The 19883-nt window shown below is 34.9% G+C and overlaps 3 protein-coding genes across 3 annotated transcripts in view; all 3 read left to right on the forward strand.

Annotated features, from left to right (window-relative positions):
• Positions 3143-8215, forward strand: LOC105177004 (probable ubiquitin-conjugating enzyme E2 26). Its single transcript, XM_011100016.2, has 8 exons — positions 3143-3520; positions 3610-3724; positions 5318-5413; positions 5543-6574; positions 6662-6725; positions 6981-7120; positions 7213-7524; positions 7662-8215. Exons 1-8 carry the CDS (start codon positions 3474-3476, stop codon positions 7959-7961), a joined length of 2106 nt encoding a protein of 701 aa, XP_011098318.1. The 5' UTR covers positions 3143-3473; the 3' UTR covers positions 7962-8215.
• LOC105177084 lies at positions 13473-16268 on the forward strand. Its single transcript, XM_011100107.1, has one exon. It carries the CDS (start codon positions 13473-13475, stop codon positions 16266-16268), a length of 2796 nt encoding a protein of 931 aa, XP_011098409.1.
• The window catches only part of LOC105177005 (3-deoxy-manno-octulosonate cytidylyltransferase, mitochondrial-like), a gene marked incomplete in the record, with an annotated part of 2928 nt that continues 1879 nt past the window's right edge, over positions 18835-19883 (forward strand). Inside the window, 3 exon segments of the mRNA XM_020698742.1 lie at positions 18835-19192; positions 19480-19525; positions 19642-19728. Of these exon segments, the coding sequence (XP_020554401.1) occupies positions 18848-19192; positions 19480-19525; positions 19642-19728 (478 nt within the window).

Here is a 19883-nt window from a genome sequence, read left to right on the forward strand (position 1 = left end):
TAAAGTAAATAATTCATAAAACATATAAAATTATAAATTTTAAAAAACACATGTAAAATATAATTTATAATTCAAAATGACACTTTAGACTATGTACCAACAAAATCAAATTAAAATCTAATAAATACTAATAAAATGAACTCATTATTAGACGGACGCTAAAAGTATAAAATTATTTATAATTTTTCAAGCAACACACAGATACTTACAATTATGTCCAGTAATTTATGGGTCCCAAGCTCCTAACTGAATTGATTTATGATTAGTGGGTACGGTGTAGTAAAACAAGAATATTGTATTTAATATATGGTAAATGCATTCACTTTTATAGAGAGAACACGTAGATTTTATGATATATGGGGCAAATTGCACTTTTGGTCTCCTACAATACAGGATTTCGTACATTTGATGTCATAAGTTAGAAAATCGTAACATTTTTTGACCCATAATTTTTTATCTTACAGAATAAAAAATATTTTTTTTAAATTCTATTAAATTAAATGTGCTGAATTCATAAACTGTGGGACCAAAAGTACAACAACCTTATGATTTCAATAAGGTGTTTACAGGAGATCTTATTTAAAGTGTCCCCATTTGGGACAACTCAATGGTTCGGACATAAAATTTTCCTATCAGAAGGTTTGTGTTTGAACTTTGAGTGTATGTGTAAAAGAAAAAAAATCATATCCGAAGTGTGCACGTAAAAGAATAAATAAGAATTGATTGTCTTTTTACAAAATGAATGTGAGGATTGTTACAGACGAATAATTCAGTCTTGTATTTAATTAAATGGATTATGAGATACGATAATATGCCAACAAAAATCTTAAGGACATTTTCTAAAATTAATGTTATTTAAAACGTGCATAATGTGGATAGTTACAAAAGATATAAATGTTATCAATCTTTATTGATAAAACATATTTTAAAATAATATTTATAAGAAAAAATACAACCAACCCTCATAAGATATTGCAAACAAACAAATTACCCCTTACGAAAAAACAAATAATAAAAGAGGAGTCGAAACACATAATTTGTCTTGTCTTCTTGTACGAAGTTTATGGACATTTTAGTCCAAACAAATATCACAGGTTCATTCATTATTACTAGAATGGTGCATCCCACTTAGGATATGTGGATTTTTTGGTAAAAGTTTGTTTGAGTTTGATTCGTAATTTAATAAATTAAATTTAAACTCAATTTATCGTCTGATAAAATTTTAAGATTGATTTGAACTCGATTCAATTATAAAAAATAATGATAAAGTATAATTTAAAATATGAAATTACTTGAAATTGGCTTGGGTCAAATTACACTAAAACTCGTTCGAGCTTAATCCGATTGTTAGTTAAATTAAATCTCGACTTCAAAATTTCAAGTTGGATAGTAATTCACACAAATTCGGACGACAGTGATTCGACTTGTTTACGGCCCTATCAACCCTACTTACCTACACCAAACTTCAATCAGTTTAATCATACCAACCAAACTAACCGAGTGTTCAAAATGGATAAATTACTTTAACACTCTCCATAATTAGACATAATTACGCAAACACCTCATACATTTTATAAAATCACAAATACACCACCCCGAGAGGGGTGTCTACGTATTTATGTAAATCACAGTTACAACTTTGAAAGATATTTGTTTATGTTTTCATTTACAATTTTTAGTAAAAAATAAGCATTCCATCAGATTTTCCGCTGAAGGATGTGTTCAAGTTGCTTTTTTCCATATTCATCAAGGCCAATGAAATTGAGCGCCGGCGACGTATATCAAGAACTGTCTGATTCTTTATATTTTTCGATTGTGTACAGATTTTCGTATAAAAATGAAAATATATTTAGATTGATCATAAAATCGTGTATACTGTTTAATCTAAAAAATAAAAAAAATAAAACTATTTTGAGAATTGAGCCAAAATCATTCAAAATTCTTAAAATCAGATACAAAGCCGGAAATGGAAGCAATATATTTGAGTGAATTGATTATTTTGCCCAAAATATTAAAAAGAGTAATTATTTTCCTACCAAAAATAGATTTTATGTATCTAGTACTGATGCATTATGATGCTCCAAGGTTGAGCGGGCCCCACTTTCCAACCCGGCCCACATCCAGAAACGGGACCCACATTAAAGTGCTCACTCCCCAAAGTCCGGCCCCGTCTACACGGCTGATATGGTCAGTCCGCGTCTGTTATGCTTCGAGCTGAATTATAATGATTTTTCTTTTTGGGTTAAAATATAATTTATTAACTGTGATGTGTAAAATGAATAAAAAAATTTTTATAAAAAATATTAGAAAATTACACTATGTTTGGATTCATATTTTTGCGTTTTTTGAGATAAGATAAAACATACATAATGTTTATTTTTATGTTTTTACACATTATATGTGAGTTTTTTTATTTTTCAACTTTCTATATAATAATATATATATAATATAAAAGAAACATGATTTGATAATAAATAGCATTTTTTGTTCCCCAAAAATATAATATTAAAACATATAATATATTATATATATATTTAATATAAATATATATATAAAAGAGATATGATTTGACAATGAGCAGTGATTTTTGTATTCCAAATTCCAACATCAAACCTACACCACTTATTTTAAAATATTTTAAATTATTTATCTTTATTTTTTTCTCTATATATCCAAAACACAAAACAAAATACTCAAAATATAAATTCAAATTCTATGTTAATTTTTTATATTTTAAAAAATTATGTAAATCATCCCTTATATTTAAATATAAATAATTTATTTTATTTTTTAAAATAAAAGGGATAATTTTCTACTTTTTAGATGGTATTTTGCTCATTTATCATATTGTAGGAGGTAAATTATATTTTTTTGCAATTTTTAAGAGTTGATATAAGTATAAATATTTATTTATTATTTAAAAAATTATAAATATTATTTTAATGTTCGATGATAATAACGAATTAGGTTAGTTGTTAAATGGCAGTTATAATGAAGAGTATTTGTAATTATACCAAATTTTCTGAGAGCTCGATGTAAATTACCCTACTTCCAATGGCAGGGTCGTAATTCTTGTGGAATTGAAGGGCGTTTTGATAGAGCGCAAGGGGAGTTGCAACCTATGAGTGACGATCCGAACTTCGGCACTTTCAACTGGGAGCCAATCCAACACAGCGACACTCTTGCTCTCTCTCTCTCTCTCTAAAACGTAAAAAAATTGAAGGGAGGAGTCTGGTAGTGTAAATCTTTGTATGTGTGTGTCTTTATCTTTCTCGGATTTTTTTATCGTATTTATTTATACCTATCTATATCTACGGAATCCGCGAAGCAAAAGGGAACCCTCGAACAGTAAATTCATTGAGTGGTGAATTTTCCCCAAGGAAGGAAAGAATGAGCCGTCGCTGAGAAGGAAGTAAAACCCATCCATCAGAAATCACTAAAAGTCGGGCCTGATTGAACTTCTGTCTGATCTGATGGAGTCGCCCACCCCGGTTTCTCGATATATTCCTCAGAATTCTAAGTGTGTATACGTGTCTTTTTTCTGTTTTGATTATGTGGGTGAAGTTGTACGTGCATGTGAAGTGTTGATTTGTGCGTGTGATTGCTCAGGAAAAGGGTGTTTCCGGCTGGAAGTTCGTCATCGGGGTGTAAAGAAGTGGAGGTGTTGGAAGCATCGCCGCCGATTAATCGCACTTCTAAACCCAAGTCCTCCAATCAGAAAGAGGTGCAAGAAATGTTCATTTTTACTTTTTGCCTCTCTTCGTGCTTTTTGTATGTTTGTTCTATTCAACGATGTTGTTAGTCAAGTTTTTGTATTGGGTTCTCCTAAGTGCTCCGAGTTCTTATTTTTCTTTAGGTCTTCCCTGTTAGTTCCAGATGATTGATTCGTATTAAGGGTTTTTTTCCTTTTTCCTACCACTAATTGGGGGTGGGGGTGGGCGGACGGTTTCAATTGAAGCTGAATAGCATTCAGCAGAAAAGAAGTCTTTACAATGGATTGTTAGAGTTTTGGGCTTATGTGTGAGCGACATGTTTCAGAATACCAGAACAAAATTGTTTGTCTGGCTATTTGCACGATAATTTCTTCAGGATTGTAGTTGTTTTATCTTTGGAGATTTCATGATGGTACATGGTTCTTTTGTTTGTCTCTTCTTGTTTTAAATTTTGTTATTTCGACGAAGGCATCGGTATAGCATCTAAAACATGCAGTTTGTGTCTCTGTTTTTATATTGCTAGTGAAGGATTGAGCTTTTGATTAGTGTTGGTAAGCTTATTTCTGTCCTGGGTTGTTGCATGTAGACCTCAATCGGATGTAGATTACAGTCTGACTGGATTGAATAGCTGTACTCTGTGATGAATCTGATGGGATGACATGTTTCCTTTGTAACCAAAAGCACGGAAGCTATCGACATAGATTTTATTGTAGTTTTGTCTTTTGAGCAAACTCTGAAGAAAGAAATGCCAATGTAATTCATGTTGTTGTTGTACATGCAACCCATATTTGCACTTTTGGTGAGATCTACTATCAGCATGTCGGACATGATGTACAGATTGGGATTTTGGAATGAGTTTGCCTAAGATTTAGCACATGTTACACAAACATGCTTTGGTCTTTTCTCTTTTAGAGTCAATATCTGCTCTGTTCCTGGCACTAGGGGATTCTGTATTGTATGTCCTCAGTTACAAAAATGGGTGATTTGCTTCCAAGTGGGGTTGATTCGGTGGAGTTGTACCACTTTGAATGCTACCCTTGCTTGACATATTTAGATGATCTTAAAAGGGGAAAAGTACAGGGTTTAAAATGTATATTGATTTCACCCTGGGTCTGGGTTAGGGGAAGATGTTCAATTTATTTTATGTTAGAGACTAGATGTAACGAACACCCTCTCTGTGCACCACTTGTGCTTATATATTTTTGAATGTTGTGGCATATATGATGTCCGTTGCTTGGTAGTAGATATATTCAGGGAGAGAGAATGATGGTTACATATAATTCATCTTTTTATTAGCTTCATAAATATTTAAACTTGTACGCTGTACCTGAGTTTTGTGCACTACATAACATACATTTCCCCCTAGATTCAAGAATGTTTGCAACCCTCTGTGACCTTGTACATGTACATGTGTGTGTAAGTCCTCGCTTTGCTTTAGAATTATATATATACTTTGTCGCGCATAAGCAAAGGGTATGAGATGCTATTTTGGGTGCTTGTGGTTTTCTTTGAAAACATTAATTTGCTTTTCTGTTTATTTACTTGTTTTATCATTTTCTTTCTCTGCGTGTGTCTTAACCTCCAACATTCCAAATTTCTTGAAGGTTATTATTCATGAAATAATCGATGTTGACATGGAAGAAGACTCTGATGACATTATGTTATCTGATAGGGAAGTTGAAACAAGCGCGAAAGGCAAGGTACTTAAGTGTTCTGACCTAATTTATATGGATTCTTGTTACCCTTAATATTCTTTTTAATTTCTTATTTCATGGTTCTATTTGTTAATCAATTATGTACCTAATTCTTGTTCTGTTCCTAACCTGTAGGAACCCTTGTCATATTCTTCACTTGGTTTTAATAGTTTGGCAAATGATGAATCTGGGAGTGACATCCTGATGTCAAATAATGGTGCTGCTGGATTACATGATTCAATTAATGGAGATGATTTGAGCTCTAATATATTCTACGGAGAGGATGAGTGGATCGACACATATTATGATGATATACTATATGACGACTATGCAACTCTTGAATCACATTTTGATCACATGGATATTCCACCCGGAGTCGAGGCGCCATTCCCCTGGTTACCGAGTTGTCCTGGAAATGATTCAAAGGCTCCAGCAACTGGCACTTCAACTAATTTAAGATTGCAACTTCAGTCGGACGGTGTCAATCTCTCCCCTGGCTTGAACTCATCTCAGTCTTCGTGCGCATTGACCCCTGACGAAATGAAAGACCTGACAACTACATGGAGCAATTCAATGGCAGCTATCCAAAAGAAGATCGGTAATCAGCATATGAAGGGGAAACTGCCTTCTAATTGGTTTGAACCTGGTCTAGATCAGACAAAATTGGCCACAAATAATACTTCCAATCTGAGTCCACAACCCTCTAGGGGTTCAATGTGCAAAGCTGGGAAGGAACTTCTGCACTCTTTTGGAAAGAGCAGGAGGAAGCCTCGTTCATCTCATGCTGTCAGTTCCAGCCAGAACAATCAGTTTCCTCCTCCAACTTATTTGGGTACTGTTAGTGGTGGCGGTAGTTATCCTACTTTGAAAATGCCGACAACTGCACCTGGAGGCTATATGCCTGTGTGGCAGGATTTGCCCCTCAACATGTTGGAACCCGCTTTGGGTCCTACAGGATTTGTGCATGGAAGCACATTCAGCAGCTGGGGACAAGATCCTGCCAATAATCAAGATGGAGCATCTTCAGTGGCGACTTCACTGCCCACCAAGGTAGAGCAGAGAAATGTGGATGAAATTCTGCAACATTTTGACCTATTCAAGAAGTTTGACACTGTTGAAGATTATTCAGACCACCACTACTCCAAAAACGGCTCTTCTGCAAAGCAGGTGAACACAAACTCATATGTATTCTAAACTTATTATAGCACATCCTCAACTTCTGTTCTTTATACTCATCTTTCACCTGTGGTACAGCCGCCAAAGAATTGGGCCAAGAGAATACAAGAAGAGTGGAAGATTCTGGAAAATGATTTACCTGGCAAGTTCTGAAAAGTTCCCTGATTAGTTTCTAATACCACCCATCAACGTGATTTACATACATGAAGGAGTGGAAACAATTATTATAGTTGGTTATCCTCCACTTAATAAGTGGAAGGCATTTGTATTGTGCTATAATATAATACTACATCCCATCTGTTGTCTCTTTACATTTGTTAGAGCTAAAGGATTACTTGCTTTCCTAAATTTTAGGATGGAGTTCCTTACTGTATATTCTTCTGCTGCATTCCCACAGATAAAATTTTTGTCAGGGTCTATGAAGCGAGGATGGATCTTCTGCGAGCTGTGATAATAGGTGCAGAGGGAACTCCATACCATGATGGTCTCTTTTTCTTTGATGTATTCTTTCCCAGCAGTTATCCTAATGTTCCGCCGGTATGTCTCTGATTTATAAATTCAAAATATGTGAACTCACCGTCAGTTGTCCAGCACCCTTTTGAAGCTTACTTGCTCCCTTTTGTTGGCAGCATGTCCATTACCATTCAGGCGGTCTTCGAATCAATCCTAACTTATACAATTGTGGAAAAGTGTGCCTGAGCCTTCTTAATACCTGGAGCGGTAGCCACAAGGAGAAGTGGATCCCTGGTGTCTCAACCATGTTACAAGTTTTGGTCTCTATACAAGGGCTGATTTTAAATGCCAAGCCCTACTTCAACGAGCCTGGATATGCGAATCTGAGTGGTTCTATAAGTGGGGAAAAGAAATCTTTGGAGTATAATGAGAGAACATATATATACTCCTTGCAAACGATGGTGTACAACATGAGAAGGCCTCCAAAGGTAATATAAACTCATTTGCCTTTCTACATATGCTCAATTGTGGTAGTTCATTGAGAAATTAATTAAACTCAAAAGTGATTACAGCTATTGTTTTCAACTTCATGTTGACTGTACGATACATTGGTTTTCGTTTGTAGTACTTTGAGGACTTTGTCCTGGGGCATTTCTGCAAACACAGTCGTGACATTCTTGTGTCCTGTAAAGCCTACTTAGATGGAGCTCAAGTTGGTTGTCTTGCTAAAGGGGGCGTCCAGGACGTTGACGAGGGCGACAAGAGCTGCTCGCAGCAATTCAAAAACAAGTTGGCGGAGTTCATCACTATTCTGGTAAATACATTTTTAGAGATTGGAGCCAAGGATTGTCAAGAATTCCTGTCTTTAGCTCAAAAGGAAACTGGACAAGCAACTACCGTTCCTAGGCCAATGAACTTACTCTAAACGCAATCTTCTGACAAATATTCGGCATGGAAGACATGCATGCTAGCCCTTGATATTAGTCGTTGTGACTGATTGAGATTGGTCGGTATGGGGAGTATAGAGCTCACTATTCTTATAACCCCAGAACGCCTTGAATCACATTAGATAATAAAATGTGTATATTTGGATATGATGAGTTCAGCTGGTAATCTAAGTTGAACTTTGGAGCTATAGACCGTTTTGCTCAATCTACTTTGATTGTTTTACTGCTTCTGGGATGAAATGACTTGATTTTTTAAAAAATAATTTAAAAATGACTTCCAAATGACTTTGGGTTCGTTTGGTTAATTTGAGAGGAAAAGGGGAGTGAAAGGAGGAGGGAGAGAGAAAGTAGTATTTTTTCAAGTTGTTTGATATGATTGGAAATGACGGAAATTTCAAGTACTTTTTGTTTGATGTGAGAAAAATAGATTAACAAGAAAGGATAAATTTTTCTAATTTTATTGATAACCTTTCTCTTCATTTTGTATTAGAAAATAAATGAATTAATATTATATTAATATAATTTTGGTATATCAAAAGTTTAAAAACCTTATTAATGAAAATGTTTATCAAAATGAGTATTGTTCATTTGTTTTAAAATTGTTTAATTTAAATAAAATTAAGATATTTTCGATTAATGAATTTGAATTCACACATCAATGTCTTTGTTGGTACCAAAAATAACTTTGTACGCATTGAAGAAGGCACGCATCTCCAATTATTTTATTATTTTTTTATAGTAATTATGTACAATATTATCAACTGAAAAGAGAAAAGAATTAGAGAAAACTTATATATATTTAAATATATATGGGTAATAAAGTATATAAAAATAAAAATTATACTTTTTTTTGTCTTTTTGGCTACTTTTATTTTTCCGCTCAATTTCGAACAAAATTGGACTCAAAAGGAGTTTCATATACATCGAGTTTTACTTTACCTCCATCTCTTCCTCCTAAACAAACACCAAATTATCTCTTACACATTCATTTTTATTTTCGCTTATCTTATACTTCCTCGTTTCACCACAACCAAACACACTCTTCGTGTTAAAAGAATTTGAATTTATACCACAATACATTAAAAATAAAAGTTGAGAATTTGAAACTTTTTATTATACGGGATCATTGAGAAAAACTCAATGATTTTTGTTTTTGGAATTGAAGTCCTTATAAGTTTATGGCAAATTATATCTACATCCCTCAATGTATGATCTATTTTCATAAATTATTTCTACCCTTTGAAAACTACACATATGCTTATTAAAAATATTAAAACCATTTACGTAAAAATCACTCTTATTTTGACTATCAGATGTGATTTATGTAATCATACACTGAATAATTTTCATAAATAAACCATAGATAAAAAAATGATTAGTTTTTATAAATAAACCATAAATTAAGGAGTGTAAATATAATTATTCTAAAATTTATCAATCCAAACACATGACAGGAAATAACTATCTTTGTACAGTCTTAAAATTTGTAAAATTGTGAATTTCCATATATTTGGAGCAAATTTATCTTTGTTACTTGTTAGTCATGTTAGAATAATTTGTTTTCGAATTTCCTTTTTATTTTTTTTTTAACAGAAGGATTGTTCGGTGATCTCGTTCGAAATATGCCACTTTGATTGGATACCTCGATCATGGCCACGTACTCTCTCAAAATTTAGTGATTGGGTCCTGAGGATAAAACACGAACGTAAGGCTTGTCGGGTTCGTCCCCGACAACGACCCTCCGACGCTCAAATTAGAGTTGTTCGAGGTAAAAATATGTGAACTGGAAATTGAAGGTCGAAAATAGCAAATATCAGTTACCTCAAAAAGTAATGCGTCGGGGTATTTATAGGCCCAAGTAGATACTATTACTTGGGCCACGTGTCATCATCAGGGTAACAGGCGTCTTTGATCGGACGGCCTTCCTTGAGTCGGGTCTTCAATTATAAAAACGGGTCTATCTGATCCACAGTATCAACGATGCGCGGATCCTGAACTTCCAAATGATGGAAATATCCTTCATTAAAAGCATTTTCGGTATTTTGCCTAAAAATTGGGTTTTTCCCATCACTCGGGTTCTATATTTTGTCACACATCAATAGATTTTTATAATAAATACTGACAAGTGACTGAAAGTTGTGATAGTCAAACACATTTGTGTAACATAATTTAATTAGTGCAAGAGCCACAACCCACAAAGCTCTATTAGGTAAGTGCTGACGACATTGCCATTTATTTTAATTTTCAAACACGCTTAATCATAACCATCCACAAATGAAGAACGCTTTATAATGTATAGTAATGGAATAAGGATCACTTTCTTTGTCTTTTTCCGAACAATCGTGATTTTGGTTCTCAAACATAGTCATTTATGTATTTTTCATCCTCATATAATTTGCAATTTCAATGGCAATTATTAATTTTTTTAGTATTTTTAGTCATTTCATTAATAAAATCGTTAAAATTGATAGAATTTTTATTTGAAAGGGAAAAGAAAAACAACCATTTTTCTTCTATCTTTTTTGGTTTTTTTTTTTTTCAAGTTTTGGTTCAATATATTCATTTTTCCCATTTTTCTTCATGTTTCAAAAGAGATTAAACTAAAAGGGAAAAAAATGCAATTTACCCCCATGTGATAGAAAAATAAGCAAATACCATTCTGCGAAAAAAGAATTAGCAAATTATTCCATGTGTTTCAGAAAGTGAAGCAAATTACACTCTAATCATTATGATTTAGATAGGGGGAGTAATTTGCTTCATTTTTCAAAATATAGGGCTAAGTTGCTATTTTATTTTTCACAATTTTTTTTTTATTTCTCATATCACAGGGGTAAATTGCATTTTCCCTTAAATTAAAAAGATCAATCTAAGCAACAAATTTTCTTTATAATCTTAACAAAATATTGCTAATAATCTATTTTGTTTATAATCCGATGCCTGCCACATATGTGTAATGCAAAAAAAGCGCATAAATAACTATATTTAAGGACCAAAATCACAATTTTTCCTTTTCCATTTACAATATTGGGTAAATAGCATTATGCACCCTCAAATTATACCATTCTAACACATTGCATCCCAAAATTTAGAAAATAGCATAATGCACCCTCAAACTCAGTTTTCCTCTGCACGATGCATCCTGATCGACATTCCAGTAGAAACACAAACTGGGTTTTTTTTTTCAGTATTTCAAGGGAAAACATTGCAAATAATGAATGCAAAAATCTTTTTGCATTATTTCATCTTTATTTCCCATTCTTTCGGCATATTTTAACCCCTTTGATGTGGATGTGGTTTTGAGTAAGAGAATTATAAGTGAAAATTACCTCGACATATTCATATTTTTCAAATTTAATTTTTTCTACAAAGAGAATTTCTGTGTGATGTCTTGTCAAATCATAAATAGTAAAGTCGGTTTAAAAAATAATATATGGAATATTTATAGTGATATTAAGAATTCTACAGTGTCGGTAGAATGTATATTTTTATTATATGGCTTATATACAAAAAATTATATTTTTGCCTTATAAATAAATAAATATTACTAATATATACATCAGTCACCCACCCACAGCATAGTTTCTTCTTCTCTACTTCTCCACCCCATACTATAAATGGTACAATAAATCCTTCTTCCACATAAATCATCTCTCAGCTTCTCGATCTCTAACTAAATGGTTTTTCGGACAGTTTTATTTTTCTTTCTTTACTTTCTTGACACCAAAAAACACAAGATAGCATTGTTTTAAACTGCGACAATGCACAACTACTTTCCGATGAGCGACGAGGAAAGAGGGGAAGAAACTTACAGTAATGGTCAGATTTTATGTCATGAAGCAAGTGTGAAAATGATGCTAAAAAGAGAACTTTTTATTAAAAAATGATATTTTTTCAATTGAAAAATTTATTTTTCTATGGCCATTTCAACCGAAATATACGTCAGGGTGCACCGTGCCAAGAAAAAGTAAATTTGAGTGCACAATATGTCATTTTTTAAAGTTTAGGGCGCAATTTGACAAAACAATCTAATTCGAGGGTGCGAAATGCCAATTCCGATTAATATCTGTGGGCGTGTATTTTGAGGGTTTGCTTCAAGTCAAGGTGGAAACTGTCAAAAGTCTTCGTAGAAATTAAAGTAGTTCCTTTCTTCCACTCCTAGTGTCCAGACTCCCAAGTAAACGTCAACCGAGTGGGACCCCCCACTCCCAACTCCCAAATCTTATCTCTTATCTCTAGAAACAAAAATATTTTAGACTAAGTTTGGTGTAATCGTAGATAGATGATTTGTAGTTTGAAAAATTATGTTTAACACCTTTGAGATTTATTTTTTATTTTTTTTATAATTTATTCCTTAAATTAGTTAAAATTCATCGAATTTACTGATATTAATAAAAAAATTAGAAAAAAAAATTATATTAACATTATTGCATGTAATATAATTCTTTGTACAACTAAAATTACCCTCATACGCCTTTATGCTTTAATGCGTTTGAAAAGGTATATCTTCATTGTTATAAGGGTAATTTAAATCAAAAAAATTTGTCTAACTTGCAATAAGTCAATAATGAGTCAATCGAGGTAAATATCAAATTTTATTGAATTTTTTTTGTTAATATAAGCAAATTTAATGAATTTTGACTAACAGATGGGCTCATTTGTTTGACGAAACCAAACTTCAGGAGCGTTAGATGTACTTTTCCAAACTATAGGGATTTATGTATAATTACACTAAACTTTAGGGAAGAGGAGTGTAATTATCCCAAAATTTTACTATGTTGGGTTTCATTATTGGACAATTTTGAGACAAGACAAAACACACCCAACATTTGCATACTATTTTTTACATCTTATCTCTGTATTTTTTTGTTTTTGTATTTTCAAAGTATAATACATATACACACTTATATATATAAATATGATATAAAAGAAGTACGATTTAGCAATGAATAGTAATTTTTATCTAAAAAAATACAACATTAAATATCCAATATTTAAATATAAAAATATATACAAAAGAGATATGATTTGACAATGAATAGTAATTTTTGTCTCCCAAATTTCAACATCAAACCTACACCACTTATTAGCCAGAATGTGATTGTTTAAATTAATTATATGATAAATACATCATATATAATATGATCGATATATAATTAAAAAAAATATAATTTTATTATATTAAATTTATAATTAATTTAATTTGATGGAACTGAATTTGAATAAGTATTATTGGTGAAGTTGGTCTAGTTGTACTGGCTTCATCCCAGCTGACAGCCGATCCCATTTGCCGGTCATCAACTTCCACGAAAGACAACCTCAGGAAAACAACATGCAAATTGACCTCTGACTTTACAAAGACCAAAGCTAATCGGACAATTTCAAATATAAGTTGAATAATCTGAGATTAACAACAACAAAATCCTCTCCTTTTTCTTCTTGAATTTTCAGTTTTTGTCCAAGTTAGAAGAACAAGAACCCCTTCTCCTAAAATGTCATCTTCTTTGTTCTACACCTCCCTATGCTTCTCTCTTCTCTCTTGTATCTTCATCCCTCCAGCTTTTTCCATCTCATCATACACCCATCACTGTTCTTCCACTGTCATTGAATCCACCACTAATTTCCCTACTCAAATCCACTCTGTTCCCCGTTTCTTTTCTTCTTATATCATCGGTGGAGACACGCTTCTGGGCACGAAACCAGCGAACCAGTCGTATTACTATGTTGGAAATACTGTCAGGCTCCGAGTTCTGCCCAATTCCTATAAAACCATCGAGGGGGGCGTCTACAAGGTCGAAGCTTCCTTATCCCTCCGCTCTCCTTACTGGTATTATAGTAACAGAACTCGAGGGAATCACGGGTATGGTGGATCTTCGTCTTATTACCGTAGGAGTAGGAGGGTTCGTGGGTCGATCAGGTTTTCTTTGAGTGGGTTCTGGTCGGAGACTTCGAGGAAGCTTTGTATGGTTGGGTCGGGTTCTGGGGAGGTTGAGGAGGGCAAGAATGTTAATCTTGATGCTGTTCTTAAGCTTCACTTTGCTAGTGAGAATCCAGATATATACACTAGTGTTGCGAGCGGGATTCTGGAGAGCGCAGGCTCTGCCAATGATCCGGGCTACTTTGACCCGATTTTGATGTTCAGTTTCCCTGATTTTCCCAACTATAACTACTCGTTGGTGTCGGAAGAACTCGGTGGAGGGAGTTCGGGTGGTTCTGAGGTTGTGAAAGGTGAGAATCTTAGCTGGGAACCGTCGAGGATTTGTTCGGTCTTGACATGGAGATCGATGGTGTTGGAGTATGCAGCGGATTGCAAGGGGAGTCAGCATTGTTCTCCACTTGGTGGTGCTAATGGATTCTTGCCTGGATTTCTGTCCCTGCAACCAATCCAGTGTTCAGGGGATGAAAGAAGGTTGAGGTACTTGGCGATGTTTCAAAACACCAGTTATGTTGATATGAGTTTTGGGCTTGATTCGACGTTGATTGGAGAGGCGGTGTGGGACGATAAGAACCATCAGCTGGTTCTTGTTGCATGTCGAGTCTTGAACCCTGTTAGCGATTTGGGGAGTACGGTGGGGGATTGTATGTTTAGGTTGACCCTGAGGTATCCTTCAATTTGGACTATAAGAAATGACACTCAGATCGTTGGGCAACTTTGGAGCAACAGAAGTGTTGAGGATTCCGGGTATTTTAGGAACATTGATGTCAGGAGTTATGATGATCATTTGGTTGTTTTTCCATGGCTGAGATACGAGTACACGGAATTGGAGAGGGCAAGAGGTTCTTGCACTGTGAAGAAGACTGGTAAGAAGGGGAGCGTGTATCCGGACGGCCATTCCTATGATATGCGGTTCGATATGTCTGTCAAGAATGCCAAAGGCAAACAGTTTGCTTGGGGTTCTGCGGTGCCTGTTTCTGTTGGAGATCAGTTGTATGAAACACGCAATATGCTTGTTGCGGTAGACTCTGTGGCGTTTGCTCCTGGATTTGCAGCTATTTCTGAACCTGAGATGAGTGCCAATAAAGGTCCTTTGAATATCAGCTACCGAATAAGCATCAACCCTTATCCTGAAGTAGAATCCAGTGACTTGTTTCGTGCCCTCAACCGGTCGATGAATCTTCAACATGTAGTCGAGATCACAGCTGAAGGAGTGTACAGTGCTGAGACAGGATTCCTATGCATGGTGGGCTGCAGAAAGTTGCTGTCACATGATCAGAACTCCAGAAGTATTTCCAGAGACTGTGAGATTCTTGTGGAAGTCGAGTTTGCTGCATTGAATGGAAAAACAGACGGTCGTACCAAGGGAACCATCAGAAGCACTCGAGCAAAAGACGATCCTCTTCATTTTGAGGATTTGAGCATGTCCTCTTCTGTATTCTACACTGAGATGGCTGAACAATCAATATGGAGAATCGACCTAGAGATAACCATGGTCTTGGTATCTAACACGTTTTCGTGCATCTTTGTTGTGCTGCAACTCTTGCACGTGAAACGAAATCCTGAGGCACTCTCTTGCATTTCACTCGTCATGCTTGTGATACTCTCCATGGGGTATATGATCCCACTAGTGTTGAACTTTGAAGCCCTGTTCTTGGGAAGCCACAACAAGCAAACGCTACTCCTCAGCACTGGCGGATGGGTTGAAGCTAACGAAGTATCCGTTCGTGTGATAACGATGGTGGCATTCTTGTTACAAATACGCTTAGTCCAAATGGTCTGGACAGCAAAACGCAACAACAGTAACGAAAAAGGCTCATGGACTGCAGAGAAAAAGGCCGTTGCCGTCTCATTGCCAACGTACATTTGCGGTGGCTTGCTCACATTACTAGTAAACTGGACAAGAAACAGATACGGCTATCAAGTAGATAGCTCTTCATACAATGTTTTAAAGAGACATTCTCTTTGGGGCGACTTAAGGTCGTACGCTGGTCTGATTCTTGATGGTTTCCTTCTCCCACAAGTCCTGCTCAATGTCTTCATGGGTTCAGCTGAGAAAGCTCTCTCTCATCCATTCTATGTCGGTATCAGCGCCGTCCGATTGGTGCCCCATGCTTATGATCAGTACAGGGCACACAATTACCCGGCATCATATGTCAACGGGACATACTACTATGCAAATCCAACCGCGGATTTTTACTCCACAGCCTGGGACGTTATCATCCCGTGTGGAGTTATCGCGTTGGCGGTAATCGTTTTCCTGCAGCAGCGGCGCGGCGGCCGGTGGATTCTTCCTCAGAGGTTCAGGGAGTTGGAGTTGTATGAGAAGGTGCCTGTTGTTAACACTGAGTGAAGACTGTATAGCGTAGCAGAAATGATCTTCTCATGAAAATATTATGTTTTCAGTTGAACGAAAAAGACACGGTTGTTTTCCCTTTTGGCAGCCATAATCGTGTAAGAAGTAACGTTTTTTCCATGGTTGAAAGTTGTAGCATTAGCGTTTTACGTGCTCTTACCAGTAATTACAATTTACAGCATACCGAATTATTGTAGAGTAATATTGAACTAAAACACTAACAAATATTAAAAAAAAAAAGCAGGACATTGACAGTGCGTTCACAAAAGGTTTGGTGTAGTTACATTTAAATTTTTGGGTAAATTACATTTTTGGTCCCATAAGTGGATCCAATTTCAATTTTAGTCTCATACTAAGGGCAATTCACATATTTGGTCCCATAAGTGGATTTTTTTTTCAATTTCAATCTCGGTTGGGGATTTCCGTTAAAACTTGACGTCTGCTGCTGAAATCTGTTAGGTGCTGTTAAATATGAAGGGAAAACATGGAGAATTGGAGGGGAAATCAACAACTTGGTGGGAAATTACACTATACCCTCTTCCTTCTATTTAAGTCTCATTTCTTCATTTCTCTCTTGCATTTAGTAGAAAAAAATCTCTCAAAATATAGCTACTAATAGAGAAAATTTTTGTCATTGTGGAAGGCTTGCGATTTTGAAAACCTCATGGACCGACGACAAATCCGGGTCCATTTAAAGGGTGTTGTTAACCATAACATAATATTACGTACAAAATTACATATTGCCGATTACAAAACAACATAATGATAGAGTAAAAAATACAGATTACATATCCTAAAATAGCAACCTAATATTGCCGAATACATGAAAAATTAGAAAAATATACTCCAAAGAAAATTGACAAAGATTCAACCAAAGCAATATTTAAACAACACCATAAGCCAAGATACAACCAAAAAATAAACTAAAACAGTTTGTCTTCGTTGCATCTGTGCAGTTTTGTCCTTCATTCTATTTAGTTTTCGAAGTAATCCGGGTATGGTAACCTTAGCCCTAGCACACATCGATGGGTTTTCCCAACGAAAAAAACCACATCCGCTTCTTTTTTTCGTACACCCAAAAAACCTCCTACCTGGATTGTCGTCGGTCCATGAGGTTTTCAAAATCGCAAGCCTTCCATAATGACAAAAATTTTCTCTATTAGCAGCCATATTTTGAGAGATTTTTTCTACTAAATGCAAGAGAGAAATGAAGAAATGAGACTTAAATAGAAGGAAGAGGGTATAGTGTAATTTCCCACCAAATTGTTGATTTTCCCTCCAATTTTGCATGTGTTCCCTCTATATTTAACAGCACCTAACGGATTTCAGCAGCTGGCGTCAAGTTTTAACGGAAATCCCCAACCGGGACTGAAATTAGAAAAAAAATCCACTTATGGGACCAAATGTGCGAATTGCCCTTAGTATGAGACTAAAATTGGAACGGGATCCACTTATGGGACCAAAAATGTAATTTACCCTAAAATTTTTGTAGTTTGAAAAATTATATCTAATATTTATGATGTATGTTTTCATATAACAAATAAGTTCTTCCATTAGTCAAAAATTAACTGAATTTGCTAATATTAACAAAAAAACTGAATAAAAATCGGTATATAACATCGATTGACTTATTGCAGGTCAAATAAATTTTTCTCGACTAAATTACCCTTATATATGTAAAAATATACCTCTTCATATGTATTAACTCATAAAGACGTATGAGAATTATTTGATCATAAAAAATTTTATTTAATTTGCAATAAATCAGTAATAAGTCAATGTGGGTTAAATATAGAATTTTTTTTTCCAATTTTTGTTAATATCAACAAATTTAGTGAATTTTGACTAACAAAAAGACTTATTTATTAGATGAAAACAAACCTCAATGATGTTAAACATAATTTTTTAAACCATAAAAAAATTTACGTGTTATTACACCAAATTTCAATATCCTAAATAAAAAAGAAAAAAAATTAATAAAATAACTATTAGAAAAAAACCCATCAAGGGGCAGGCCCAAGCCCAAGAGCCTCCACGATCCGTCTACTTGGTAGACAAGTCGCCTCCAAGGAGGCACAATTGATAAGTGGCTAGGGTTCTATAAGAAATTCTAGCTTTGATTTGGACAAGAATTTTTCGTATTCGCATATCAACTCGATCAGAAGTCTACCCACGTATTAATAATTTTTAGTTTTGTGATGTGGATATTTAAAGAAATTTGTACGGCAAACGTAAGTAAAAGTTGAACATATTTAAAAATAAAAATAAAAAACTTAAAATTAAAATATTTGTAAAACAACTTTTACCAGAATATTACAACAAAATACTTACAAATTTCAATTTATATCAGTTAAAAGTAAAAAATAGACATATTTTTCAAGTTATATTCCGTTCATTATTTATGAACATTTTTTTCAACTTATATTCAGTAATAATGGAGCATATACTTATTTTTAACCTACCCAATAATGGTACTAATATATAAAAAAAGAATTAATGAAAATAAGAAAACAAATTTGGAAAACATAATTTACAGCTAAACAAACGATTCTTTGTTCGATTTATTCGAAAAATACATGTTATTCCGCTGTTGCAGGCACGGGGCTCAAGAACCGCGCTTCCAAGAGCAGACATCACATCACTGCCACGCTTCCCTCTCTGGTTTCTCTTGCCAAGAATTCCAAATGCCGCTCACCGATCCATCCTCATCCTCGACCCCTAGCTCCACCAGGTCCTTGATTGTCCACGGACTTGCCGCCGGAGCGGCCGCTGCGCTGGCGCTCGGCGCCCAAGCCTACCTATTTTCTCGCCGATCCGCCAAGTTCCGGAGCCGGGTCATCGGGATTATACCAGCAAGATTTGCCTCCTCTCGGTTCCAGGGGAAACCCCTTGTTCACATTCTTGGGAAGCCGATGATCCAGGTATTTTTTTGATTCATCATTTTTCGTAATTTTAATAGAGTTACAGCTTTTCTATTTCAGTATATTGCAATCTTTCTTCTTTTTAGGATTTTTGTTGTAGTTCTCTTTGCTTATTGGCTCCTATGGCATTGTCAAGAGTTGTTTGTCACTTGGTGTGGATGCGTTTTGGCGCGCGTTTTGTGTTCAATTTATGTGTAGGCTATAAGAACATAGAAATACATAATGGAAATCATTCTGGACGCTGATATATGGGCATGATTGCTCCTTCCTGGTTTGATTCTTTGCAGAGAACATGGGAAAGAGCAAAATTGGCGACATTGTTGGATCATGTAGGTATAGCCCCAGTTCATTTTAGCTATGTGTCTTTTGATATGTATACTCATAAAGTTCTATATTTTCTGCACTGTTGTTTCTTAGGTTGCTGATTTGGTGATCTGTTATCCGTATAGTTGTGGCGACAGATGATGATAAGATTGCTGCGTGCTGTAAAGGATTTGGTGCTGATGTGGTGATGACATCAGAATCTTGTCGAAATGGTACAAGCCGTTCGCTGTGCCGTTCTTTTAATTAATATGGTTCTATTGACAATTTCATTAATTTTTGGTGTTTTGGCTGGAGATATATAGGCACTGAACGCTGTAATGAAGCACTTCAAAAGCTTGGAAAGAAGTATGATGTTGTTGTCAATATT

This window comes from Sesamum indicum, linkage group LG14 (genome assembly GCF_000512975.1).
Source record: "Sesamum indicum cultivar Zhongzhi No. 13 linkage group LG14, S_indicum_v1.0, whole genome shotgun sequence".
Lineage (NCBI taxonomy): Eukaryota > Viridiplantae > Streptophyta > Magnoliopsida > Lamiales > Pedaliaceae > Sesamum > Sesamum indicum.